The sequence below is a fragment of the Temnothorax curvispinosus genome, unplaced genomic scaffold (assembly GCF_003070985.1).
Source record: "Temnothorax curvispinosus isolate PA1 unplaced genomic scaffold, ASM307098v1 QBEX01012806.1, whole genome shotgun sequence".
NCBI lineage: Eukaryota > Metazoa > Arthropoda > Insecta > Hymenoptera > Formicidae > Temnothorax > Temnothorax curvispinosus.
The window spans coordinates 1-21,889 of record NW_020222586.1 but is presented as its reverse complement, the minus strand read 5'-3'; the positions used below and the strand labels follow the sequence as shown (position 1 = coordinate 21,889).

The following is a 21,889-nucleotide window of genomic DNA, read 5'->3' as shown; positions in this document are numbered from 1 at the left end:
TACCATGCGCTCGTGGATCTCCCGACGTATTCACTAGAGTATCCTCTTTCACTACTTGGATCCGAAGAAACAGTGTTGAATAAAAGGATAAAACAAAATATATCTTATATACACACACGTTATTATTTAAATATATTAATATTCTTTTATATATACGTTTATCCCATGTATATTCAACACGTTTTGTTATGAAATGTTTAACAAGGTTAATATATAATAAATAATAACTGCAATTGTGTATGCGAAAAACGACTTGATATAATTATTTGATAATGACTGATTGTGTAAATAATTTTTATCTGCGCTTCTTGTATTAGTCTAAACATAAATGTGATGGTTTAAATGCTGTAATTATTTGAATATAAAACATTAATTAAATAAAATCTGATTTAATACTTTTACTGTCAAACTGATTTTGACGTGAACTCTGAGAGACCGTATATTGAGAAGTGCGCGACTGTTTATAAAATATCTAGAGTTAAATAATAAAATAAATAACAAAAAAATTAAAATACTTTTTACATATTAAGGTATATTATAACGTTATAAATAAAATACGTAATACATTATTTCTATTATTGAATATATATATCTAATAACATAAGTCAAAATTGAATAAAATAAAGACTCTCAGTCACAAACCGAAATAATAGAGCTCTTTTTGCAATTGAGATAATTATATGTAAACAGAAAAATAAAAATTGAATATCTGTTTTTAAACAAATCTAACATATTATGTTTTGATAATATTTTATTGTTCCTCTTTTTATTTTTATAAATATAGTTAGTACAATCATTCCTATTTAAATAAATAAAATAATTGTGATCCATAAAATAGTTAGGAAAAGTCAAAGATTTATTTACAATAAAAATCTCTTGTTTAGCAAAAGTTTTATCGTTCACGTCACATCAATTTCTAACGTTAAAATACACGTATTTATTAGAGAATGTGCGGAGATGTATGTTTTCTTCTAAATCCGTTTAGGTACATAATTCATTAATTCGCAACCAAAGTTATTGATGCATTATCATTTATGGAAGAAATACTATGTTTCATATTTTATATGTAATTAATATATAATTAATTAGTCCAGTTTGTATGATTATACATTAAATTAAGTAAAGCAATATTTTCGGAAGTTTACGAGACCCTTGCGGAAATTCAAGACACTCAAATAAGATGGCAGTAAAAGTGTTTAATACAATACCCATTAAATACGACATTTATTCTCTTAATATTCAAATAACTTTTATCCGAAATTTTGTGAAAAATTTATTTCTTATTCACAAATAAAATTTCTTTTCTTATTTGTTACTTGTAAATCTACTCGATTCTCTCGGCCATACGCATTTGTAGCTTTTTACAAGATTCTCTTTGTAAGATTCACGTTGACTTCTAAGCATGTGACACGCAATCTATTGATGATATATCACAGATTCTAATGTCAGATATCGTGATCGATAAGAGTAAATTGACCATGAGACCATCACTAGATAAACGAACGGAAATCCCAATTGTTCTGAGAAAAGTTATAACAGTGCAAATTTAATTAAAACTATCATTTTTATCAATCTATGTAAGTGCATAATGTAAACTATAAATAACAATTACTTTATCGTATGATACCGCGTTGAAAAAAATTCAGAAAGCGTCACAACACGTGATTTATATCTTTATTTCAACTACTTCAGAAACGTATATAAATGCATCTATTCGCTCCCATCTATTCAGCCCCAGGCAACAAATCTGCAATTAAACATGCGTGCGTTAGCTTGTCTTGTATTTATTGCTCTGGCATTCGCCACTCAAGGTAAGAATTTATTAATTATTGTAAACATTATAAAGTTGACACAATGTTTTACTGTTATGGTTGAAAGTGTATGTAGTAATGTAACAGATATATTATTTTGCGCGTGTAATAATATAATTAATATATTTTTGTTAATAAGGAGCTCCATCTCCTCGTATCGTCGGCGGTAAAGATGCTCCCATTGGCAAGTTTCCGTATCAAATTTCATTGAAATATGGCGGCTCACATAGATGCGGTGGATCTATCCTCGATAATTATAACATATTAACCGCAGCACATTGTGTCGCAGGGTATGTTACACATTCTAAACATATGTCAATATCTTATTAGTAAAATATAACTCTAAAATTAGTCTTTGAATACATCAAATGGACATAATATGTAAGACTAAGTATAATATATATATATATATATATAATATATATATATATATATATATATATATATATATATATATATATATATACATATACTTATATATACATATACTTATATACATATACTTATATGGTTTTTTTATCGTTAGATTGGAAAATCAAGTGAATCTTCTAAAGGTTCATGCCGGCACAAACTTCTTGAACGTATCAGGCGCTGTATATGACGTAGCGAGTGTTAGTGTCAACAAAGACTACGATGATTATTTGCTCATTAATGATGTCGGTTTAATCCACCTTAAAACTCCTATCAAATACAATACGCTAGTGCAACCGATAAAGCTTTCAACAAACGATAGTAATGTCGAAGGCAAGCCGTGCACGTTATCCGGATGGGGAACTACAAGGGTAATATCGAACTTATGATACAGAATTTTCTAGTTACACATATCTAAGAATGAGACATTCTTTTTAAAACAAAATGTTTTTTCTCTTTATATGATATGTAACAAGTTAGAAATGTGTAACAAGAGTGAGAAGATTCGGTAATAATCATTTATTGTTTGTCATTTACTGCGAGTCTCATTTATCTAAATTCGCATTTATTCTTTCTAGGTTGGTGGAAATACACCGAATAACTTGCAAGAAATTGAGTTGGTAGTTTATCCGCAGAAAGAATGCGCGAGAGTACAACAAAGAGTAAAAAATACCCATATCTGCACTTTGACTAAATCAGGAGAAGGCGCGTGCCACGTAAGCTTTTATTTATTAATATAATAAAACAAATTAATATATACGTTATTTATACAGTACTAAAAGAACATTAATAATATAAAAAGTTATAGATATTGAAGGCAATAAAAATATGTGTCAATTATATGTTACAATTATATCTTAACACTGAAATAATTACAGCAATAATTTGCAATAATAAATAATTTATTTTTATTTATAATATTAATGTTTTATTATTAATAATTGCATCTTTATTTTAGGGTGATTCTGGTGGACCTTTAGTAGCTAATGGAGTTCAAATTGGAATCGTCTCCTTCGGTAATCCCTGCGCTCTTGGATATCCAGATGTTTACACAAGAGTATCCAGTTTCGTATCATGGATCAATGCAAATTTAAAAAATTAGAAGATGTATAATATGTTTATTAGAACGAAATTATATCTTACAACATTTATAATTTAATTACTAATGTGATTTGAACAAAATTATTTCTGCAAAATGTAATTCCTGTATTGCTTTTTTATCAGTTAAATATACCAATGCAAATAACAAAATAATAACAAATTAATTGTTTTTATTATTTTACGTAGAAACTAATGTTTTCGTTTGCTGTTCTCATCTGTGATAAAATTATATTATATTATTTACATTATCGTAAAATTCAGAAATCTACGTGATATATTATTAATGCATTTGACGAACTTAGTAAGAGAAAATCCTTCAAAATATAAATAAAAAAAAGTTCGATAGAAAAGGGAATAATATAGAAGATATTATAAACTTTAGTCAGTTTTAGAATGGACATAATGCATAAAGTTAAATATTTACAAATAAATTTCACTGTCAATTGTATAATAAAATTCCGAACTATATCTCTGATTAAAATGATACTTATTCACTCTAAATATTATTGCATAATCGATATTATCTGATATTTGAAATCTCATTTTTAGTCTCATTCTAGTAATCACTAAACCTAGTATATTATATGTTTCAATAATATTTTACTGTTTCTCTTTATATCTTTATAAATACTTAGTAAAATCATGCCTGTTTAAATAAATAAAACCGTTACTCACAAATTGGTCCAGGAAAGTTACAGATTTATTTAAAATAGAAATCTTTTAATTTATAAAAATTTCATCATTTAAGTTATATTACTTTCTTACGTTAAAATATATTAGAGGATGTAAGTGTTTTTCTAAATCCATTTACATTATTAATTAATTTGCGATTAAAGTTAATGGTGTGTGACATTCGTGTAAGAAATATTATATAATATATAATTAACTACTTCCAGAAGTATATGTATGTTTATATATTAAATTATGTATATTTACAGAAGTTTATACAGGACCATTTCAAAAATTCATGCAACATCCAAACATGGATGACATGGCAGTCAAAATGTTTAGTACAATACCCATTAAATACAATATTTATTCTCTTAACATGAAAATAACTTCTATTCGAGATTCTATTAAAGATGTATTTCTTATGTATTCACAAATAAAATTTCTTTTCTTATTTGTTATCTTGTTATCTATAAATCTATTCGATTCCGGCCAGACGGTTTTGTAGCTCTTTACAAGATTCTCTTTGTAAGATTCACGTTGACTTCTAAGCATGTGACACGCAATCTATTGATGATATATCACAGATTCTAATGTCAGATCGATAAGAGTAAATTGACCATGAGACCATCACTAGATAAACGAACGGAAATCCCAATTGTTCTAAGAAAAGTTATAACAGTGCAAATATATTTAAAACTATCATTTTTATCAATATATGTATAAGTGCATATTGTAAATTATAAATAACAATTACTTTATCGTATGATACCGCGTTGAAAAAAAATCAGAAAAGCGTCACAACACGTGATTTATATCTTCATTTCAACTACTTCAGAAACCTATATAAATGCATCTATTCGCTTCAGCCCCAGGCAACAAATCTGCAATTAAACATGCGTGTGTTAGCTTGTCTTGTATTTATCGCTTTGGCATACGCCATTCAAGGTACGAATTCATAAATTATTCTAAATATTTTAATAAACAAACACAGTGAAATACAGATATATATATATATATATATATAGAGAGAGAGAGAGAGAGAAAGAGAGAGAGAGAGAGAGAGAGAGAGAGAGAGACAACTGCGTCTTTCTGATAACACACACACTACTGTTCAAAAGTTTGGAGGCACTACTTTTTTAAGAAAAACAAAACAGTGGTGCTAATAAATATGAAAATAACAATGATTATACTTAAACAATGAAAACTTATTCTTTCTTCACAACAGAACAGTAGCGCATAGCATGTTTACTCTGTAAAATCTTTAAATAAAATACTTCCATGGAAAATAATTAGAAACAAATAATACTGAGTTGAAATTAAAACAGACAGTACAGCTTCTCATATAACCTTTTTCTTTGGAGATATCTATTAGCATTGTTTTTCTTAAAAAAGTAGTGGAGAGGGGCTACCGTCTCCTCCCTCCTGCAAGCAGAGGTGGACCTCGGTTCGTGTGGAAAGTTAAAAACTCGAACCGTACAATCCACTTACATGTGCATTGTCTATACACTTCCCTTAGCACTGACACAAACTGTTATATTTCTTAAACTTTTTTTGTTAATGACTTTTTAACAAACAATGGTCGCCTAAACCCTTTGACGGTTACTTAGGGTGATGATAACATATCTCAAAATTATTGAAATCGGGAATGGCTCCATATCTCTGCATAATTACCAAAAAGGGAATAAGAGAAGAAGATTATATAAATTTTAATCAGTTGCAGAATGTATATAATGCATAAAGTTAAATATTTACAGATAAAGAACAAAGGTCAATAAGACCGTTTTCGGGGTTCTCTTCCGATTTTCGGAAAACAATTTATTTTACTTTCTCATAGCCTTAGTAAATAAATAATATAATAAATATCCGCATAAAGTTCCATTTATAATTGCAAATAGCTTTTAATTGATCGATATGAGCTGCTGATTAGAAAAATGTTTCTAATAAATTTTTTTAAATAATATTAAAAGTCTGCAGTTTAGTTATGTGCGCGGCAATACATTGCAAATATATCCTGTGTTATATTTGAGAGAAAACCAATTTATCTCATTTATTTATGGGCAGACAGATTTGTATCTCCTTATATTACAAGATTCACGTTGACTTTCTAAGCATGTGACACGCAATCTATCGATTATATCGTAGACTCGAATATCAGATATAATAAGCGATAAGAGCAAGTTGACCATGATACTATCACCAGATAAACCAACGGAAATTCCAATTTTTCTAAGAAATGCATAATGTAAACTGTAAATATCAATATTCTGTAGCACGATATCGCGTTGAGAAAAATTCAGAAAAGTATCACAAACACATGATAAAGATTTTTATTTTAACTACTTCAGAAATATATATAAATTATTGCGTATCACATCTATTCGCTACAGTCCCAGACATTAAATCTGCAAAGATGCGTGCGTTAGCTTGTCTCGTATTTATCGCTCTGGCATACGCCATTCAAGGTACGAATTCATAAATTATTATAATAAATATTTTACCATAATAAAAAAACAGATATAGAGATAGATATAGAGAGAGGTACAACTACGTGTCTTTCTAATAATACATATAAATAGTATAAAATAATTACTTTCTTTACATAAGCAAAATTATCAGTAATAGCATAAATATCCGTTTTATAGCATTTATAGTTTGTGTAAACATTTCTGTACGTATATCTAATATATATAGATATAAACATACATATATAATACTTCTAAAAATAATTAATTATATAAAAAAATAGTACTTCTTACATCTTAAATTTCAAATATCAATAACTTCAGTCTTCAATTAATTAATTATGTAAACGGATATACAACAATACATACGTATCTCTGTATTCTCTAAATAATGTGTAACTTTAACGTTAAAAATTAATATGGCGTGAACGATAAAATTTTTGTTCAATAAAAAATATTTATTCTAAATAAATCTGTAACTTTCCTGAGCATATTACGGCTCACTTAGCCGTAAAACTGACACAATGTTTTATTGTTATTGTTAAAAGTGTATGTAGTAATGTAACAAATATTAATTTCGGCGTATATTAACATGATTAATTAATTTTTGTCCATAAGGAGCTCCATCACCTTATATCATCGGTGGAAAGGATGCTCCCATCGGCAAATTTCCGTATCAAGTTTCATTGAGATATTACCGCGTGCATAAATGCGGTGGATCCATCCTCAATAATTATAACATATTAACCGCAGCAAGTTGTGTCGCAGGGTATGTTACATTTAGGCATTCTGAACCTATTTCAATATCTCGTTAGTGAAATATAACTCTAAAACTAGTCTTTTAATATATCAAATATGCATAATATGTAAGACTAAGTATATACATACTTATATGTTCTTTTTTTATTGTTAGGTTGGAAAATCGGGTAAATAATCTAAAGGTCCATGTTGGCACAAACTTTTTGAATATAACAGGAGCTGCTTATGACGTAGCCAGTGTTAGCATCCACGTTAATCATTTAACCGGTAATGACATCGCCTTAGTTCATCTTAAAACTCCTTTGAAATACAGCACGCTAGTGCAACCGATAAATCTTATGACAAGCGATGAGAATCTCGACGGCAAGTCGTGCACGTTATCCGGATGGGGAAAAAAGGTAATATCAAACTCGTGATATCGGAGTTTTATAGTTCGATGTCTAATAATAAGGGACTCTTTTAGAAAAACTCATTATTTTCTTTTTATATATGTATAATATAACAAATTGAAAGTAACAAGTGAGAAGATATGTAATAATTATTTATTGTTCGTCACTTCTTTCGAATGTCCAAATACGTATTTATGCTTTTTAGAATGATGGAGAGATTTCGAATAACTTGCAAGAAATTGAGTTGAGAGTTTATCCCCAGGAAAAGTGCCAAAGACTAATATGGGCTGTAAAAAATACTCAACTTTGTACTTTGACAAGTGAAGGAGAAGGAGCGTGCGACGTAAACTGTCAATTATTAATATTATAAAACGAATTGATACATATACTTATGTTTTACTACACCGAAAGAATATTAATAACATAAAAAATTACATTAATAGCATCTAATAATATGCCGATTTTAATCATAGCTTAATACTGAAATTATTATAGCAACAATTTGCAATAGTAAACAATTTATTGTTATTTATAATATTAACATTTTGTTATTAATAATTGCATCTTTATTTCAGGGTGATACTGGTAGCCCTTTAGTAGCCAATGGAGTTCAAATTGGAATTGTCTCTTACTTTCTTCCCTGCGCAATGGGATATCCAGACGTTTACACAAGAATATCAAGTTACATAACATGGATCAATGGACATTTAAGGAATTAAAAAATATCATTTAATTTATTAACATACCACTTTGTTTTACATAATTTATAATTTAATTACTAATATATGTATTTTGAGCAAATTATTTCTGCAAGATTATATTACTTCCTGTTATAAGTATTTCCTGTTGCTTTTTCCATCAGTTAAATAAATGCAAGTAACAAAATGATAACCAAATCAATTGGTTTGATTTTTTTCTATGTAAAAGCTAATAGGTATTCTTGTTTGTTATCTTACGATAAACAATATCATATTAATTAGTTAGCGCAAAATTCATAAGTTTACGTGATATTGTTATAAATGCATTTGACAAATGTAGCAATGAAAAATCCTTTGAAATATAAATGAAAAGAGATCCGGTGAGAAAAAAGATAAAATAAAATATAAAGAGAAAATATGTAGATTTGGAAAAAGATAATTATATAAATCTTTTAGTAATAGCTTTGGAGTAAACATAATGCTGAAAATTAAATATTTACAGATAAACTACACGGTCAGTTGCATTATGCAAATAAGATTTTGGACTATAATATATCTTTAATTAAAGTGATATTTATACGCTAGCTCTCAAAATTATATTATAATTCAGAATCTGTGCATGTCGAAAAGAATATAGAACTGTGTAGGAAAGCATAGAACTAGATTATTTTAAGATAATAATCATTATATAATATTTTAAATATTATGTGTCACATTTTTTATAATAATTCAATACAAAAATAAATTCTGCACGTTTCTCAAACTTTAACATTAAAAAATGTAGTATTGTATACTATATATTTATCAATAAAGTAACAATTTTCTTAATATGACAGACTATTATAATGTTGCAATTTATGTCACTAAAGGCTAAGAAACTAAAATTCGTGTCACAAATCTGATTTGCAGCTTCTGTTTTTTTTTTTTGTTTTTTTTTTGTATTTTCTTATATGCTACCTAGTCACTCATATTATTAGTAGAAAGGATGCCCTGATCATCAAGTTCCACAATTTCCAATATTAAGAATCTCCGAAGAAATCTGGAAGTCACTTCTACAGCGGATTCACCATCAATCAGTATACCATTCTTACTGCCGCTCAATGTATAATTAAGTATACGTACTTCGATCTTGTTTTATGTTATTTATACACTAGCATATAAATAAAATAAAATTCTTTTTGTCATGCCGAAAGAAAGATGTTTAACCCTAGCTAGCACTTAGTTTCGAGTCCTTAATTCGCCACACTCCGGTACGTGAGATTGCTCGACTTCGTCGCACTGTCATTTTCATTATAATTAATAATTTTAAGTTTGTACTGTAGAAATTGGAAATACAGACTCTGAATAAGAGGTTTATGATAATATCAGGATAAGAAAATGATTTGAATTTAAACTGAACTTATTATAAGAAAACTAAAAAATTATGTAAAAATTAGAAAACCGAAAAACGTTCAGCGGTCCACACTGAATCAGAGTGTAGCCAGCTAGGATTAAAATTATCTGAATAGCGAAAAGTAATCGACCAATACTTTATATGTCTCTTTAACAGCTACGAAAAAAAACCTGGCGCTCTGAGAGGTTTAACTATTCATTCTGATCCAAATCTGAGACTGACACCGTTTACAGAGTAAAAACTAGCCACTTTCACCGTAATTTCGATTTTTTTCAATTAAACATACTTATTCTGTCAATTTTTATCGAATTCACTAAATATGTATAATACATACGCCCCCCCTCCCATATCACTTGCAACTACCGACGGTGTTCCCGCTGGTTCTGCCTGCACCTTATATCCGAATGGAGAAAAACCTCGATAAACACCAAACAATAATTATTTTATACAATAAAAGAGGCTTCATCTTTATCTATTATTTATCAAATTTTAAAGTTTAGTAAAATATGAAAGTTCTTGTTTCAAAATTATATTCCTTATTTGATACAATAATAAGAAATAATTATTCTATTTCTGTGTTATAAAGACAGCTTTCAGAGTAGCGTTTGTTGGCAACAAGTATGGGCGAAAAAAGATATAAAAAAAATTCAGAGAGCTGTTGGAGAACACAAAATTTGAAAAGACAGAATTAGAACCGTCTTGGATTGAATAAAAGGAAGCGACAAGAGCAACTCAGAAGAATGAGATAATTATAAAAAAAGGAGAATGGGAGAAAAAGAAATGGTGGAATAGAAAAATGCCTGGACAGAAAAAGAGAATTAAGGAAAATACTCAGAAAAGCATAAGAAAGGATGAAAAAATTCTAAAAAAATAATAAAATCAGCGGAAAAAGATATTATATCAGCGGAGATGGAAAACCATCAGATAAGAAGGTTAAAAAAGAAAAAGACAGAAAGAGAAGACGAAATAAAAATAAGAAATAAAAAATAGTTACACTGTATAGTAAGGTACATTAATTCGTTGGGTCACAGTAGCCTGGACTTACCGACCGCTGGATCGATAATGATTAACACGGGCGCGGTTCATCGAAATATTAAAATGTATTAAGAAAAGCATAAGAGTTAATTAGATTTCTCTTTTAATTTTATTTTGCACTTTCTTGTTAGTTAAATTAATTACACAGGCCAAAAAAAAAATTTTTTGTCAAGTAACTTTAGAGTAGATGTTTCGTATATATCTTTGGTCACAAAAAACAATACCGCATTCCAAATTGCTTCATCACGTCAGATCTTAAAATTATTTCGAATTTTTTAAATAAGAAATCAGCAATATATAGGAAAAAAATATATAAATCACTAACAGTCAATAAATAAATAAAAATAAATTAATGTTCAATTTATATAATATGTGTATATTGCATTGATTCCTCCTTACATTGATTCCTTATTAGCAAGAAAAAATAAACTTTGTAAGCCTGTGTAATTAATCTAACTAATAAAAAAAGTGTAAGATAAAATAAAATAAAAGATCTAGTTAATTCTTATGCTTCTCTTTGTACATTTTATTATTTCGATGAAACGCGCCCGTATTAATCATTAACGACTCAACGGTCGGTCAGTCAGGCTACTACTGTGACGTGCATTTTACTGTATGTACATATAAGGCACCCAAAATTTAATTTATTAGAAATCATTCACTACAGGGGGAATGTTTTCCGAGAAGTTAGAAAAAAGAAGTAATTGTATCTATAATAAAAAAAAGGATATAAAAATAAAATAACAAATTATTGAGAAATTATCGTATGTAAAAGAAATAAAGCTAGTCAATAAATAAAAACAAGTCAATAAAAAAAAAACAGATGGCAGTTGTGTACATGCGGAAGTCTCTCGATAATAGAAGAATAATCATTACTAATGTGTCCTTTTGAAGGTTGGTGCCATTCCTTTGTCTTTTAATGTAAAACATTTCGGAGATACTCATTTTAATGTATGTAATAAATTCTCTGTATTTAGGATTTTAACGTTATCCCAATTAAAAAAATTCAGGCCGTTTAATCTGTGTTTAAAAACTACAGAATAGTCTCTAATATTTTCTTAGCATTAATTAAAAAATTATTGATGAAATTATAGAAAATTATCAATTGGTCCTACAAACTAACTTTCTCAGGGAGATATCTTATCTTTTCACATCGTTCCTTCTGTCAAAATGAGAGCGCATATAGTTATCTCTATTTGCTTCTATCTCCGTTCCTCATTACAAAGCTATTACTTCTTTTCTCTCTTCTTTTTTCCTTTAAAAAGTCATCATCTTTGACTTTTTCACGCTTAAAGTCAAATTTTTTCTGTTAAAAAATCTTGTAATGCTTTTCAGCATTTTTCCCTCATCTCGTCCGTATCCCTCGTCCTCTTCTAAATCATGATTGCGTTTCCGATAAAATCTTCCTTTTTTCTATTTTTTTCCTTAATCTTTCTTCGAAAATTAAGGAAAAAAATAGAAAAAAAAAATTTAAATATAAAGAATTTTTATTACATACATTAAAATGAGTATCTCCGAAATGAAGAGCAAAAATAAAATAAAGCGAGAAGAGAATAGAAATAAATGATTATATACATTTTTTAGTAAATTGAAAAGTTGACATAATGCATAAAGTTAAGTATTTAAAGAAGAATTTTACGCCGTCAGTTATATTATACAATATACAAATAAGATTCCAATCTGATTAAAGTGATATTTATGCGCTCTCAAAATTGTTATCTAATCGAAATTATCTACTCTTTGAAATCTGACTTTTACGTATCACATGCATGTAATATTGCATACATACATACACACATATATATATATGAAGCAGCTTTTTCTCTTCAGTAGTATCTAATTTCTCACAATGCAAGCATTTTTTGGTTTCTTGATCGCTTATTTAACGGCGGTTAGTCATGGTAAGTGACAAAAAATACGAAGTAACACATTTTTACGCGTAATATATTAATCAGCGATGAAGCCGGTTTATTTTTGGTGTATTCGGAATAAGAACACGAAAAAATAATTCTTGATTTCATTTATAGTGATGCAAATCATGACGTAATTGATGTGAATATTTCTATATAACTCTATGAATAAAAAAGCTACATTTATATTGAGGTTTATACACACATATATATATATATCTTGGGCGTCGTACCAATTAACCGGTTATTGCGGTAAATATTGCCTCGGTAGTCGAATTGGTACGACGCACGACGCCCTTCACGGAATGAGGGAGGTTCCAGGTTCGAATCCTGGCTGAGGTAATATATTTCTCAATAAAATCTTTACAGTTTTTTAAATAATTAAATCGGGTTGATTTAATTCCGAAGAGGAAAGGATATTAATGTTCCAACAATAGCTGTGTTTCAAATCCGACAAATAATCGGCACGCAGTTTATTAAGTTGGAATATATTGTATATTATATATATTGTAATTCGTTACTTCTGTAACTATTAATTTCTTTACTTGCGCTTGCTTGCAAAGCAAGCACGTAGGCGCACGTACCGCGCCTGACTCGTATCGCCGTTTATTAATTTGTCTATAAATGAGAGTCTATAAATGAGTCTATATTACTTCATTAAAATTAAAATAATATTTGTAAAAATTGTATAAACACATATTTTACACATTTGTAAAAATTTATACAATCAAGTATAGGAAATAAAATGCAGCAAATCATATTTAATTTTCTATCTATATTATTTTTTCCGCAAGTGCAAAGCCCGCAAAGTATAATAGCATTTTTTTTTTAATTTTTCCGATTATTTTATACAATTTATCCGATTATTCTTTTTTCTAAATTTATAGTTTTACTAAGTCTCTAAATTTATTGCATTTTTATAATTTTCTACAATTCTGTCACATAAATAAAAAAATCAACGATAATATAAAAGTAATCAATAACAATAATTTATATTCTTATCTTATTATTTTATTTAAAATTTAAAATTATATTGAGATGAGAAATAATTTAATTCTTTTTCGAAGTATATGTTTTCCAAAGACTTTGGACTTTTTACTTAATCTCATGTTAAAAGAAATAAATGATATCCTAGATTTCGTTTTGACTTGCAAATTTTTGAGAATAGATGTATATGATATATACATATAATCTCAAGAAAAATATTTAAGTAAAAGTTTGTCGCAAAAATTGTGCATTAAATTAACAATGCGGTTAAAAATCTTTTCAGCCTTGGATCCTCACATTGTCGGTGGGACTGATGCTTTAGTCGGAGCGCATCCTTACATGGTGTCTCTGAGACTGAAAAACAGTCTTTTCTGTGGCGGTTCTATTATCGCTAAACGTTACATTCTTACAGCGGCTCACTGTCTTACGCGGTACGTATTATTATTTATGTAAAATGTAAGATAATGTTTTAAAATCTTATGTTTTAAAATCAATACCCGAACTCTCAATACTTGACTCCGCCGATGTTTAATTATTTGGATCTTTAAACTTTTCAATTTTCTTTGAAAAACTTTTAGACACATAAATACTTAAATCTGTCATGCCCCAAATACATTTACTTTCCTTATTTTCTATTAATTTTTTTTAATTTATTGAATTTAATTCAAGCAGTACCTAACTGCACAATATTAATTTGTATAATGTATAAATCTTGTAATTTAAATCTTTTGCGCGTAACATAGATTTACCGATCCCGATGATCTCAAAGACGTAACAGTTCACGCTGGCACAAACCTATTGAGTGAATCCGGTGATGTTTACAAGCCTGAAGCAGCTATTATCCATCCTGACTTTAATCTGCTTTTAATCCGCAATGATATTGGCTTGCTCCGCCTTAAAACGGACATAGAATATAATAAATTAGTGCAACCAATCTCGGTTGCAAAAACGAATTCAGTCCTAGTTGGCGATCCTTGCTTTCTGACAGGATGGGGAAGACTCGAGGTAAAAGAAATGGCGTGTTAAAGAAGCGCATTATCTTAATAAATAATCTAAACTTCTCCTTCGCATTTGTAGAATAATATATGACTATTACGTGAAATGTTGCTTTCAGTCGAATCCTTATGTCACTAAATGTGATATATATACATATATATATATTGAAATATATCTCTCCATTTTTTTTCACGCGTGACTTATAGTTCTTCGATTATTTTTACAGTACTTAGGCAAAATACCTGATAAACTTCAAAAACTCAACCTGCAAGTTTACTCGCAATTAAAGTGCAAAGTTGCATTCTTGAATGTGAGGGACAGTCACATCTGCGCATTTTCACAATATGGCCAAGGAGCATGCCATGTGAGTATGAATAAATAATCTTAACTAATAAAATATATATATAGTATTATAATAAATTATTAGTATATATAACATAATTATAATTTGATATTATAATTTAATTATGATTGTATATATAATTAACTAATTAATTTTAATTTGATAGACACTGCTGTCATTAAAAATGACTAATTGTGCAGGCTTGTCAAATTTAATGAGCCAATGAAAATTCAATTAATCTACTTTGTTCCATATACCTTTCTAAAAGTTTAAATTGTACCTATCTTATGCAAATTCTGTGTGTGCATGTGTGTCTTTTATTATAAATTCTATTATATTCTAAAAGCATATAGATTAGAAATTATTCTATTCTGGCATCAAACGCTGCGGCGTCATTTCTAATAAATGTCTTTCTTAGGGTGATTCCGGTTCTCCGCTCGTTGCTAATGGTATTCAAATCGGCCTTGCCTCGTTTGTTCGACCATGCGCAGTCGGATATCCGGACGTGTATACACGGACATCTTCGTTCACGGATTGGCTCGCTGAGTACATTAATACTGAATAATAAAATAAAATAATTATATACTTTGTAAAAAGGAAAACGTGAGCAATTATTAATTTTATTGGTATACTACTGACAATGAGAATTGCTCAATGCGGAGCCGAAACGTACGGAACGTCTTTGTAATTCAAAAAATAAAAATAAATCAGAGTTTCTGGTATATTTGTACGCATTAATAACCGCGTTGTTACTCTCAGGACCAAATCGCGATATTGATTATAATTTATTTTATATATTATTAATTTAATATCACATAATTTAATATATTATAAATTACGTACGACTTTACTGGATATTTTAACAAATATTAGAATTATACTGCGAAATGTATTGCAATTATTTCTTTATTTAAAAAAATTTCTTTGTTAACGTTATCATAAATTGCAATTGGAGATAATTAATCTAAACTTTTATATTGATAGATAAAGTGATGTTATTTTACAAACAAGTGATAATCGTGAATTACAAATATCTTTTCAAAAAAGACTGATAAAACAACCGTTTCAATCGTACTCAAGAAATTAATTATCATTATTTTAATTAGTTGTAGTTTTGCAAGCGACAGTTATTCAACAATTTTTTATAAATATTACAGACAAATCTTTTATATATATACATATATTATATACATACACACAAAATTTGCCTATACTTATAATATAGAATATATGTTAATAATTGCGAATTTTTATATAGCTCAGCAGCTAAAAATGTATATATAATAATCTAAAAAGGCTATCAAGAGATAAGATAATATTTTCATTAATTTTGAAATTGATTCTTTTAAGAAATGAATTGCATCAAAGCCTCAATAAATTACAAAGTTTTTTAATATTAAGAATGTATACCTACATGTGTTATTAGTGAGTTACTTTAAAAATCAAGAAGTTGCTTTTCTTATATAATTTAGTTTTTAATAGATACGCAACAAAATATTTTTGCTCTTATTTCAATATAATATAGGTATCAACTTTGATCGTAACGTTCTTATTATCAAATCGAGTCAAATCTAATATATTCATTGCTATACTCAACATCATGCATAGTTAACGCTAATTTATTATAAAAATCGATAAATTAAAATATGCAATTCTACAAAAAAAAATTATGTATAAGGTATGATATAAGAAATTTATGAAGAAACATCTTTAAAAAAACGCAGCGTGCTTGTTCTCTTTTTCAAAAGTAATACAAATCTTTTTACTACAAGAGCGAAATCTAACACAATATCTATACCATTCAATTGAATATATTAATAATTTTCTCTTATAGGAAGATGTATGAGGAAATTCATAAGTGTTTTTATGAATAGTTATGCTTCAATTATTGCTATATATTATTACAAAATTTAATAAAAATTATATGATCAAATGTCTGTTAACAAAGTGTTTGTCACTAATACAGTCCGTTTATAGATATCAATATAAGTAATTGGCGTATACTAGTTTGTTCTTATACTTCCTATCGGTACGCTTAGATAAACCTGAATACCAAACAGTGATTTCAATCTGCAGTGTAGGATATAAATTGAAGATAACATGTCCAATGTACCACAGTGCTTATCACTATGAATGCTGTCGCTGGTCTCATAATCGCGTGTCTGGCACTCACTGCCTACGGTAAGTAGTGTATTTACCATAACAATATTACGCTTATTAATCTTTTTATTGCGCGCGTGACACGTTCCAAATAATATGTAAATCTCAAAAAAAAATTTTATACCAATCTTAGTTTTTAAATTCTTCTTTCTAACTTATCATTTTGCGCAAGCATCGATATCTTGATGATTATTTGATAAGTTTATCTTTTAAGTAATGGCAAGTCCAAAATGCTAAAAAATTTTCTAGAAACATTTGCTGTTCGAATCTCGTTTGATGTTCATTACTTTTTCAAAGTAGGACGAAAATAAACGGTTCATAGCTAATTCTGAGCTGAAATCTTTAGCGAGAAACCTTTAGCAAAATAAAAATTCTTCTGATCGATAGGTTTGCCAGGTCCGCAAATCACCGGCGGCAATGATGCTCTGGATGACGCGTATCCTTATCAGGTGTCATTGAGGACTGCACATGATGAATACCATTTTTGTGGTGGAGCTATCATTAGTGAACATTACATTATCACCTCTGCCCAATGTATTGTTGGGTATGTACATTAAATTCTTGTTCTGTCCAAGTGCTTTAATTGAGTGTCTTATTTAAACATATAATCGCGTAAAAAATAAAAATTTTGATGGAATTATATAGATTAAAAACTCAATAAATACGGCAAGATCGACAGGTAATGTCACAAATCTTCAACGCTTAACGTGTTTGTGACAGATTGCGCGCTCTGGTCGTACGTTTCAGTCTTATCAGTATGACAGTTATCTAAAGTGGTACAAGCAATGACAGCCGAAGAGAGGGGATCGATACTTTTCAAGTCATCAGAAAAAGAACTATGAGAAAATTTTGCGTAAAATTAAAGACTAGGTAGTGACCAAAAGACGTTCACTTTAATTCAAGAAACTTATAAATAACAAGTTTTCATTATTCAAATAATTTGTGTCCAAGTGATAAAATTGTCCCATAGCGTAACGTTGCCAATCCATGCAATTTCGTCCACACACAATTTAATACTTTAAAAAATATTTGAGTAGCGATAATTTTTGGCACTTTGAGATGTGCGGTTTATTAAGTTTGTATTAATATTATTGTTCTTATATTCTTAAACATTTATATCGCATAGATTGAACTTTATACCAAATTACAAATAAATTATTATTTGTATGAACCGTTAGATTCCTCAAGGATCCTTATAAAGTTTATGTCGCCGTTGGAAGCAATTATCTTGATGACATGGTCATATATCGAGCGATAAATTTGATAGTACACGCTGGTTACAACAAATTGCTACGTATTAATGACATTGGTTTGATCCGAACATTGAACACCATCACGTTTAACGATAAAGTTCAGCCGATTGCCTTGCCAACTGTAGATCGCAATTTCGATGGTTATCCCGTCTTAGCTACTGGCTGGGGACGACTCTGGGTAAATATATCAGGCTTTTTTCATACATTGTCTCTACGATTAACAATAGAGATACATACTAATAAAATGATTAAAGAAGTCTACATAAAATACAAAAATAATGCTCTGTAAAAATTATGACAATAATCGGACATAAATTTTATAAGATAAAATATTAAATAAATTAACAATTTTTTTAGTTGAACGGTCCAAGCCCTAATCGCTTGCAAGAGATTATATTGAGGGGATATTCCCACGAGTTATGTAGCAGGTATGAACACGTCAAGGAGACCCATCTATGTACCTTCACAATGGAAAATCAAGGAGCGTGTTACGTAAGTAACCATAAAATAAAATAAACGGCGCGTGATATCTAGTACGCGTTATTATAACATAAACAAAAAAAGACAAGTTTATCAAAAGGATAACACAATCACTATCGCTTTATTAATATTAATATTAAGTCAGCCATGACCAATTATACGATAAACAATCAAGGAAATAGAAAATGTGCCAATATATATCGAGCTGGATTTTTTGTGCTTAATAATATTATTTACGTAAATTTATGTACATTTTTCTCGCTTATAGCAAACTACGCACCGTTACTATTATGTCTTAAAACAATTATATAACGATATGATTTTACACGTTTGCCTTAAATACGTTCTCTTTAATATTTATAGATTATTGCGATAAATGTCACCACATACTTCAGTGGTCGAATTGATAAAGACTTCCGTCCTGGATAATAGGAATTAGATTTCAACTCTGACTGGAGTAATAGGATAATTTTCGCAACATATCTTATATATTTCGTATACTGCATATCCTATATATCCTATATTCTAAATCTAAAGATTAATATCGATATTATTAAATTGATTATCAATTTAATTATATGATTACATTTCTTCTATCTTTAGCTTAAGATTGCGTTTTCAGATCAATAAGAGTTTGCCAAGCAAAAAAAATGTACATAAATTCACGTAAATAATATTATTAAACACAAAAAATCCAACCCGACCGTATATTGGCACATTTCCTATCTACTTGATTAACTAAGTATCGCTTTATCGCTGTGATTTGACGTAGGAGAGTGATAATAGAAATTTTTGTCGTTTTAATATCTTTTCCGAGAACACAGTGACACTTTTGATAAACGTTATTACAACTTTCTGCTTCTTACTCAAGCAGAAAGTTTTAATATCACGCACTTTTGTCAACAAGAATTTGCTATATGACTTATAGAATTTTTGAGTTCAGACAAATTATGCGTGAATAAAAAATCCTGGCAAGTATCAAGCAATATTAAATGAAACAACACGAGACGTACACTAATCTTATTTAAATGGTCTAGATTATAATAAATTATATAGCGCACTAATTACCACATCTGTCTGTTATTCATGCTAAATTTGTTAATGTTATTTGATTTTCTTTAAGAGAGCTTTCATATATTTTTATTTAATATTAAATGGATTTATTCGATAGGGCGACGGCGGTGGTCCACTCGTTGCTAACAACGAATTAGTTGGTCTGATGTCGTACAGTTATGGCCCATGCGGCGCAGGTGCCCCTGACGTATCCACCAGAGTATTTTCCTATCGATCGTGGATTAAGTACTACACAGGAATCTGATACTGTATTAGAACTATACACCTATCGAATGTCTTTCTGAAATTTCTGACGATTACTGCAAAGTGAAAAATTTTGTGTATTGTTGTTAAAAATGGACCTTGTTAAAGTTTTTGTGTTAAAAATGTAACATACTTATGTGTTAATTTAACTAATTTTAATTATGTTTACTGATTTTTTGTATTAAATTCATATTTAAGTAAATCAAATGTTAAAATAACACATTTTATATTTAATCGTAAGGTTAACATAAAAATAATGTAGTTTTGTTAAAAAAAATATCCTTTTCATTTATACTTAACATTATACAGATATCTGTTGTACATAAAATTTTCGTTCACAATGTTCACATATCATCAAACTTTTCTTTATTTTGTGTTAAATTATGGATATAATATTTGTCATAATTTGACATATTCACATTATGTAAAATTAACACAAAAATTTGAGTGGACCGTTTGAGACATGTGATTTATATTATATTTAACACAAATTTTTTTACTGTGTATTTATTGTTTTAAAATGTAACGGCAAATATCAACGACTAACAATTTTTATTTAATAAATTTTATTATTATATAAAGAATTGGTTAAAATTTTATTTGTAAACAGACAGTATGCGCGTCGGATTAAATTAGAGTATCTCAGAAACTTCTTAATATATAAAATAATATCTTTGCCAATTTGTATAGACCTCGATCACCTCTAACAAAAAATTAATTAAACTAAGATTGTAATAAGGCTGTATAAATATATTTAACATTGACGATTAGATTTTATGTATGTAATGTCAATTAATTTTTAATATGGTACAAAAAGCAGATAGAAAATTATAATATATTTACTTATTTTAGTACAATTTTGATTTTAACTGCAACATCTTTGCTACCGTATGTTCAAACTATGTTAATAATGTATCATAAAATTCAGTTACACACGTGTATTAATAAGACATGTTTTAAAAAGTTTTATTATTGCTACTCTTTATTAAGAACACATGCTATCCTTTTGTTTATTTCTAATAATATGTTATATAAAAGCGTAATTAGTATGAGGTATCTTTTATATTTAGTCATATTTTACTGTATATTCGTCTAACATACTGTATATTTTTTTACGAAACGCTAAAAATACCTGGTAAACGAAAAAATCATATATTGCTATCTTATAATATTGATATCTTTAAAAGATTAACGTTTTTCTATATATCTTTATTAATTATTATTTATATTAATTAAATATTTATTGTATTTTGGAAATGTATAATTTATAAATCATCAAATCGTACAGATTTATAAATCGTATAAAACGTACATATTGTGTGAATGGCAGTTTATCGGTATTTTAGGGGAAAAAATTTATTCCCAAAATATTTTGAATGATAAGGATATCGTTAAACGTTATCGTTATTGGCACGTTTTGTGGTTGAGTGCTAGCCGGTGGTGCGGGTGACGGTGCTACTTCCGGTTTCGTATGAAAGAGCGTGATGCACCTTTCGTCGATCTCCGGGCGAGTCGGGTTGTACTCCGACGTGTTCTCGCGGAGCAGCACCTGAATTATGGATTATGGACTCTATATCTGCTTCCATTGCCGGTCGCTTTTAATCTGATGAGATTAACGATCGGTGTCGTCGCGCGGAGTGTGACATTGTTTGTTTATCTGACTGAGCACTCATGGTTAAACAGTAGCAGTGATCATAATCGGATTACAGTCA

At 28.7% G+C, this 21,889-nt stretch overlaps 4 protein-coding genes across 5 annotated transcripts in view; all 4 read left to right on the top strand.

Annotated features, from left to right (window-relative positions):
- The window catches only part of LOC112462825 (chymotrypsin-1-like), a 4,915-nt gene extending 1,436 nt beyond the window's left edge, over positions 1–3,479 (top strand). Inside the window, exons 4-8 of the mRNA XM_025028872.1 lie at positions 1,643–1,811; positions 1,951–2,101; positions 2,338–2,593; positions 2,801–2,938; positions 3,181–3,479. Coding sequence (XP_024884640.1) covers positions 1,643–1,811; positions 1,951–2,101; positions 2,338–2,593; positions 2,801–2,938; positions 3,181–3,324 — 858 coding nt within the window. The 3' untranslated portion in view covers positions 3,325–3,479. The remainder of the gene's footprint in view (positions 1–1,642; positions 1,812–1,950; positions 2,102–2,337; positions 2,594–2,800; positions 2,939–3,180) is intronic.
- Positions 3,480–4,877: 1,398 nt separating this feature from the next.
- Positions 4,878–8,441, top strand: LOC112462827 (chymotrypsin-1-like). Of its 2 annotated transcripts, none has more exons than XM_025028876.1 (5): positions 4,878–4,940; positions 7,076–7,226; positions 7,371–7,614; positions 7,811–7,948; positions 8,181–8,441. In XM_025028876.1, exons 1-5 carry the CDS (start codon positions 4,889–4,891, stop codon positions 8,322–8,324), a joined length of 729 nt encoding a protein of 242 aa, XP_024884644.1. In that variant the 5' UTR covers positions 4,878–4,888; the 3' UTR covers positions 8,325–8,441. The 2 variants fall into 2 exon arrangements, with proteins under 2 accessions (XP_024884644.1, XP_024884642.1); XM_025028874.1 differs by lacking the exon at positions 4,878–4,940 and adding an exon at positions 6,353–6,457.
- A 4,139-nt stretch (positions 8,442–12,580) lies between these two features.
- LOC112462824 (chymotrypsin-2-like) lies at positions 12,581–15,567 on the top strand. The gene is made up of 5 exons (XM_025028871.1): positions 12,581–12,632; positions 13,912–14,059; positions 14,372–14,633; positions 14,851–14,988; positions 15,386–15,567. Exons 1-5 carry the CDS (start codon positions 12,581–12,583, stop codon positions 15,530–15,532), a joined length of 747 nt encoding a protein of 248 aa, XP_024884639.1. The 3' UTR covers positions 15,533–15,567.
- A 1,469-nt stretch (positions 15,568–17,036) lies between these two features.
- On the top strand, positions 17,037–20,316 carry LOC112462826 (chymotrypsin-2-like). Its single transcript, XM_025028873.1, has 5 exons — positions 17,037–17,148; positions 17,515–17,671; positions 18,306–18,558; positions 18,738–18,872; positions 20,032–20,316. The coding sequence occupies exons 1-5, from the start codon at positions 17,097–17,099 to the stop codon at positions 20,176–20,178; spliced, it is 744 nt and encodes a 247-aa protein (XP_024884641.1). The 5' UTR covers positions 17,037–17,096; the 3' UTR covers positions 20,179–20,316.
- Positions 20,317–21,889: the final 1,573 nt, after the last annotated feature.

Excerpts from the sequence above, each read along its gene's own strand:
- LOC112462827 (XM_025028876.1), top strand. The coding sequence starts at position 4,889 with ATGCGTGTGTTAGCTTGTCTTGTATTTATCGCTTTGGCATACGCCATT. Across the intron at positions 7,227-7,370 it reads GCAGCAAGTTGTGTCGCAGG|GTTGGAAAATCGGGTAAATA; the intron begins GTATGTTACATT and ends TTTTATTGTTAG. Across the intron at positions 7,949-8,180 it reads AAGGAGAAGGAGCGTGCGAC|GGTGATACTGGTAGCCCTTT; the intron begins GTAAACTGTCAA and ends TCTTTATTTCAG.
- LOC112462824 (XM_025028871.1), top strand. The coding sequence starts at position 12,581 with ATGCAAGCATTTTTTGGTTTCTTGATCGCTTATTTAACGGCGGTTAGT. Across the intron at positions 14,060-14,371 it reads GCGGCTCACTGTCTTACGCG|ATTTACCGATCCCGATGATC; the intron begins GTACGTATTATT and ends CGCGTAACATAG. Across the intron at positions 14,634-14,850 it reads CAGGATGGGGAAGACTCGAG|TACTTAGGCAAAATACCTGA; the intron begins GTAAAAGAAATG and ends TTATTTTTACAG.
- LOC112462826 (XM_025028873.1), top strand. The coding sequence starts at position 17,097 with ATGAATGCTGTCGCTGGTCTCATAATCGCGTGTCTGGCACTCACTGCC. Across the intron at positions 17,149-17,514 it reads TCTGGCACTCACTGCCTACG|GTTTGCCAGGTCCGCAAATC; the intron begins GTAAGTAGTGTA and ends TCTGATCGATAG. Across the intron at positions 18,873-20,031 it reads AAAATCAAGGAGCGTGTTAC|GGCGACGGCGGTGGTCCACT; the intron begins GTAAGTAACCAT and ends TTTATTCGATAG.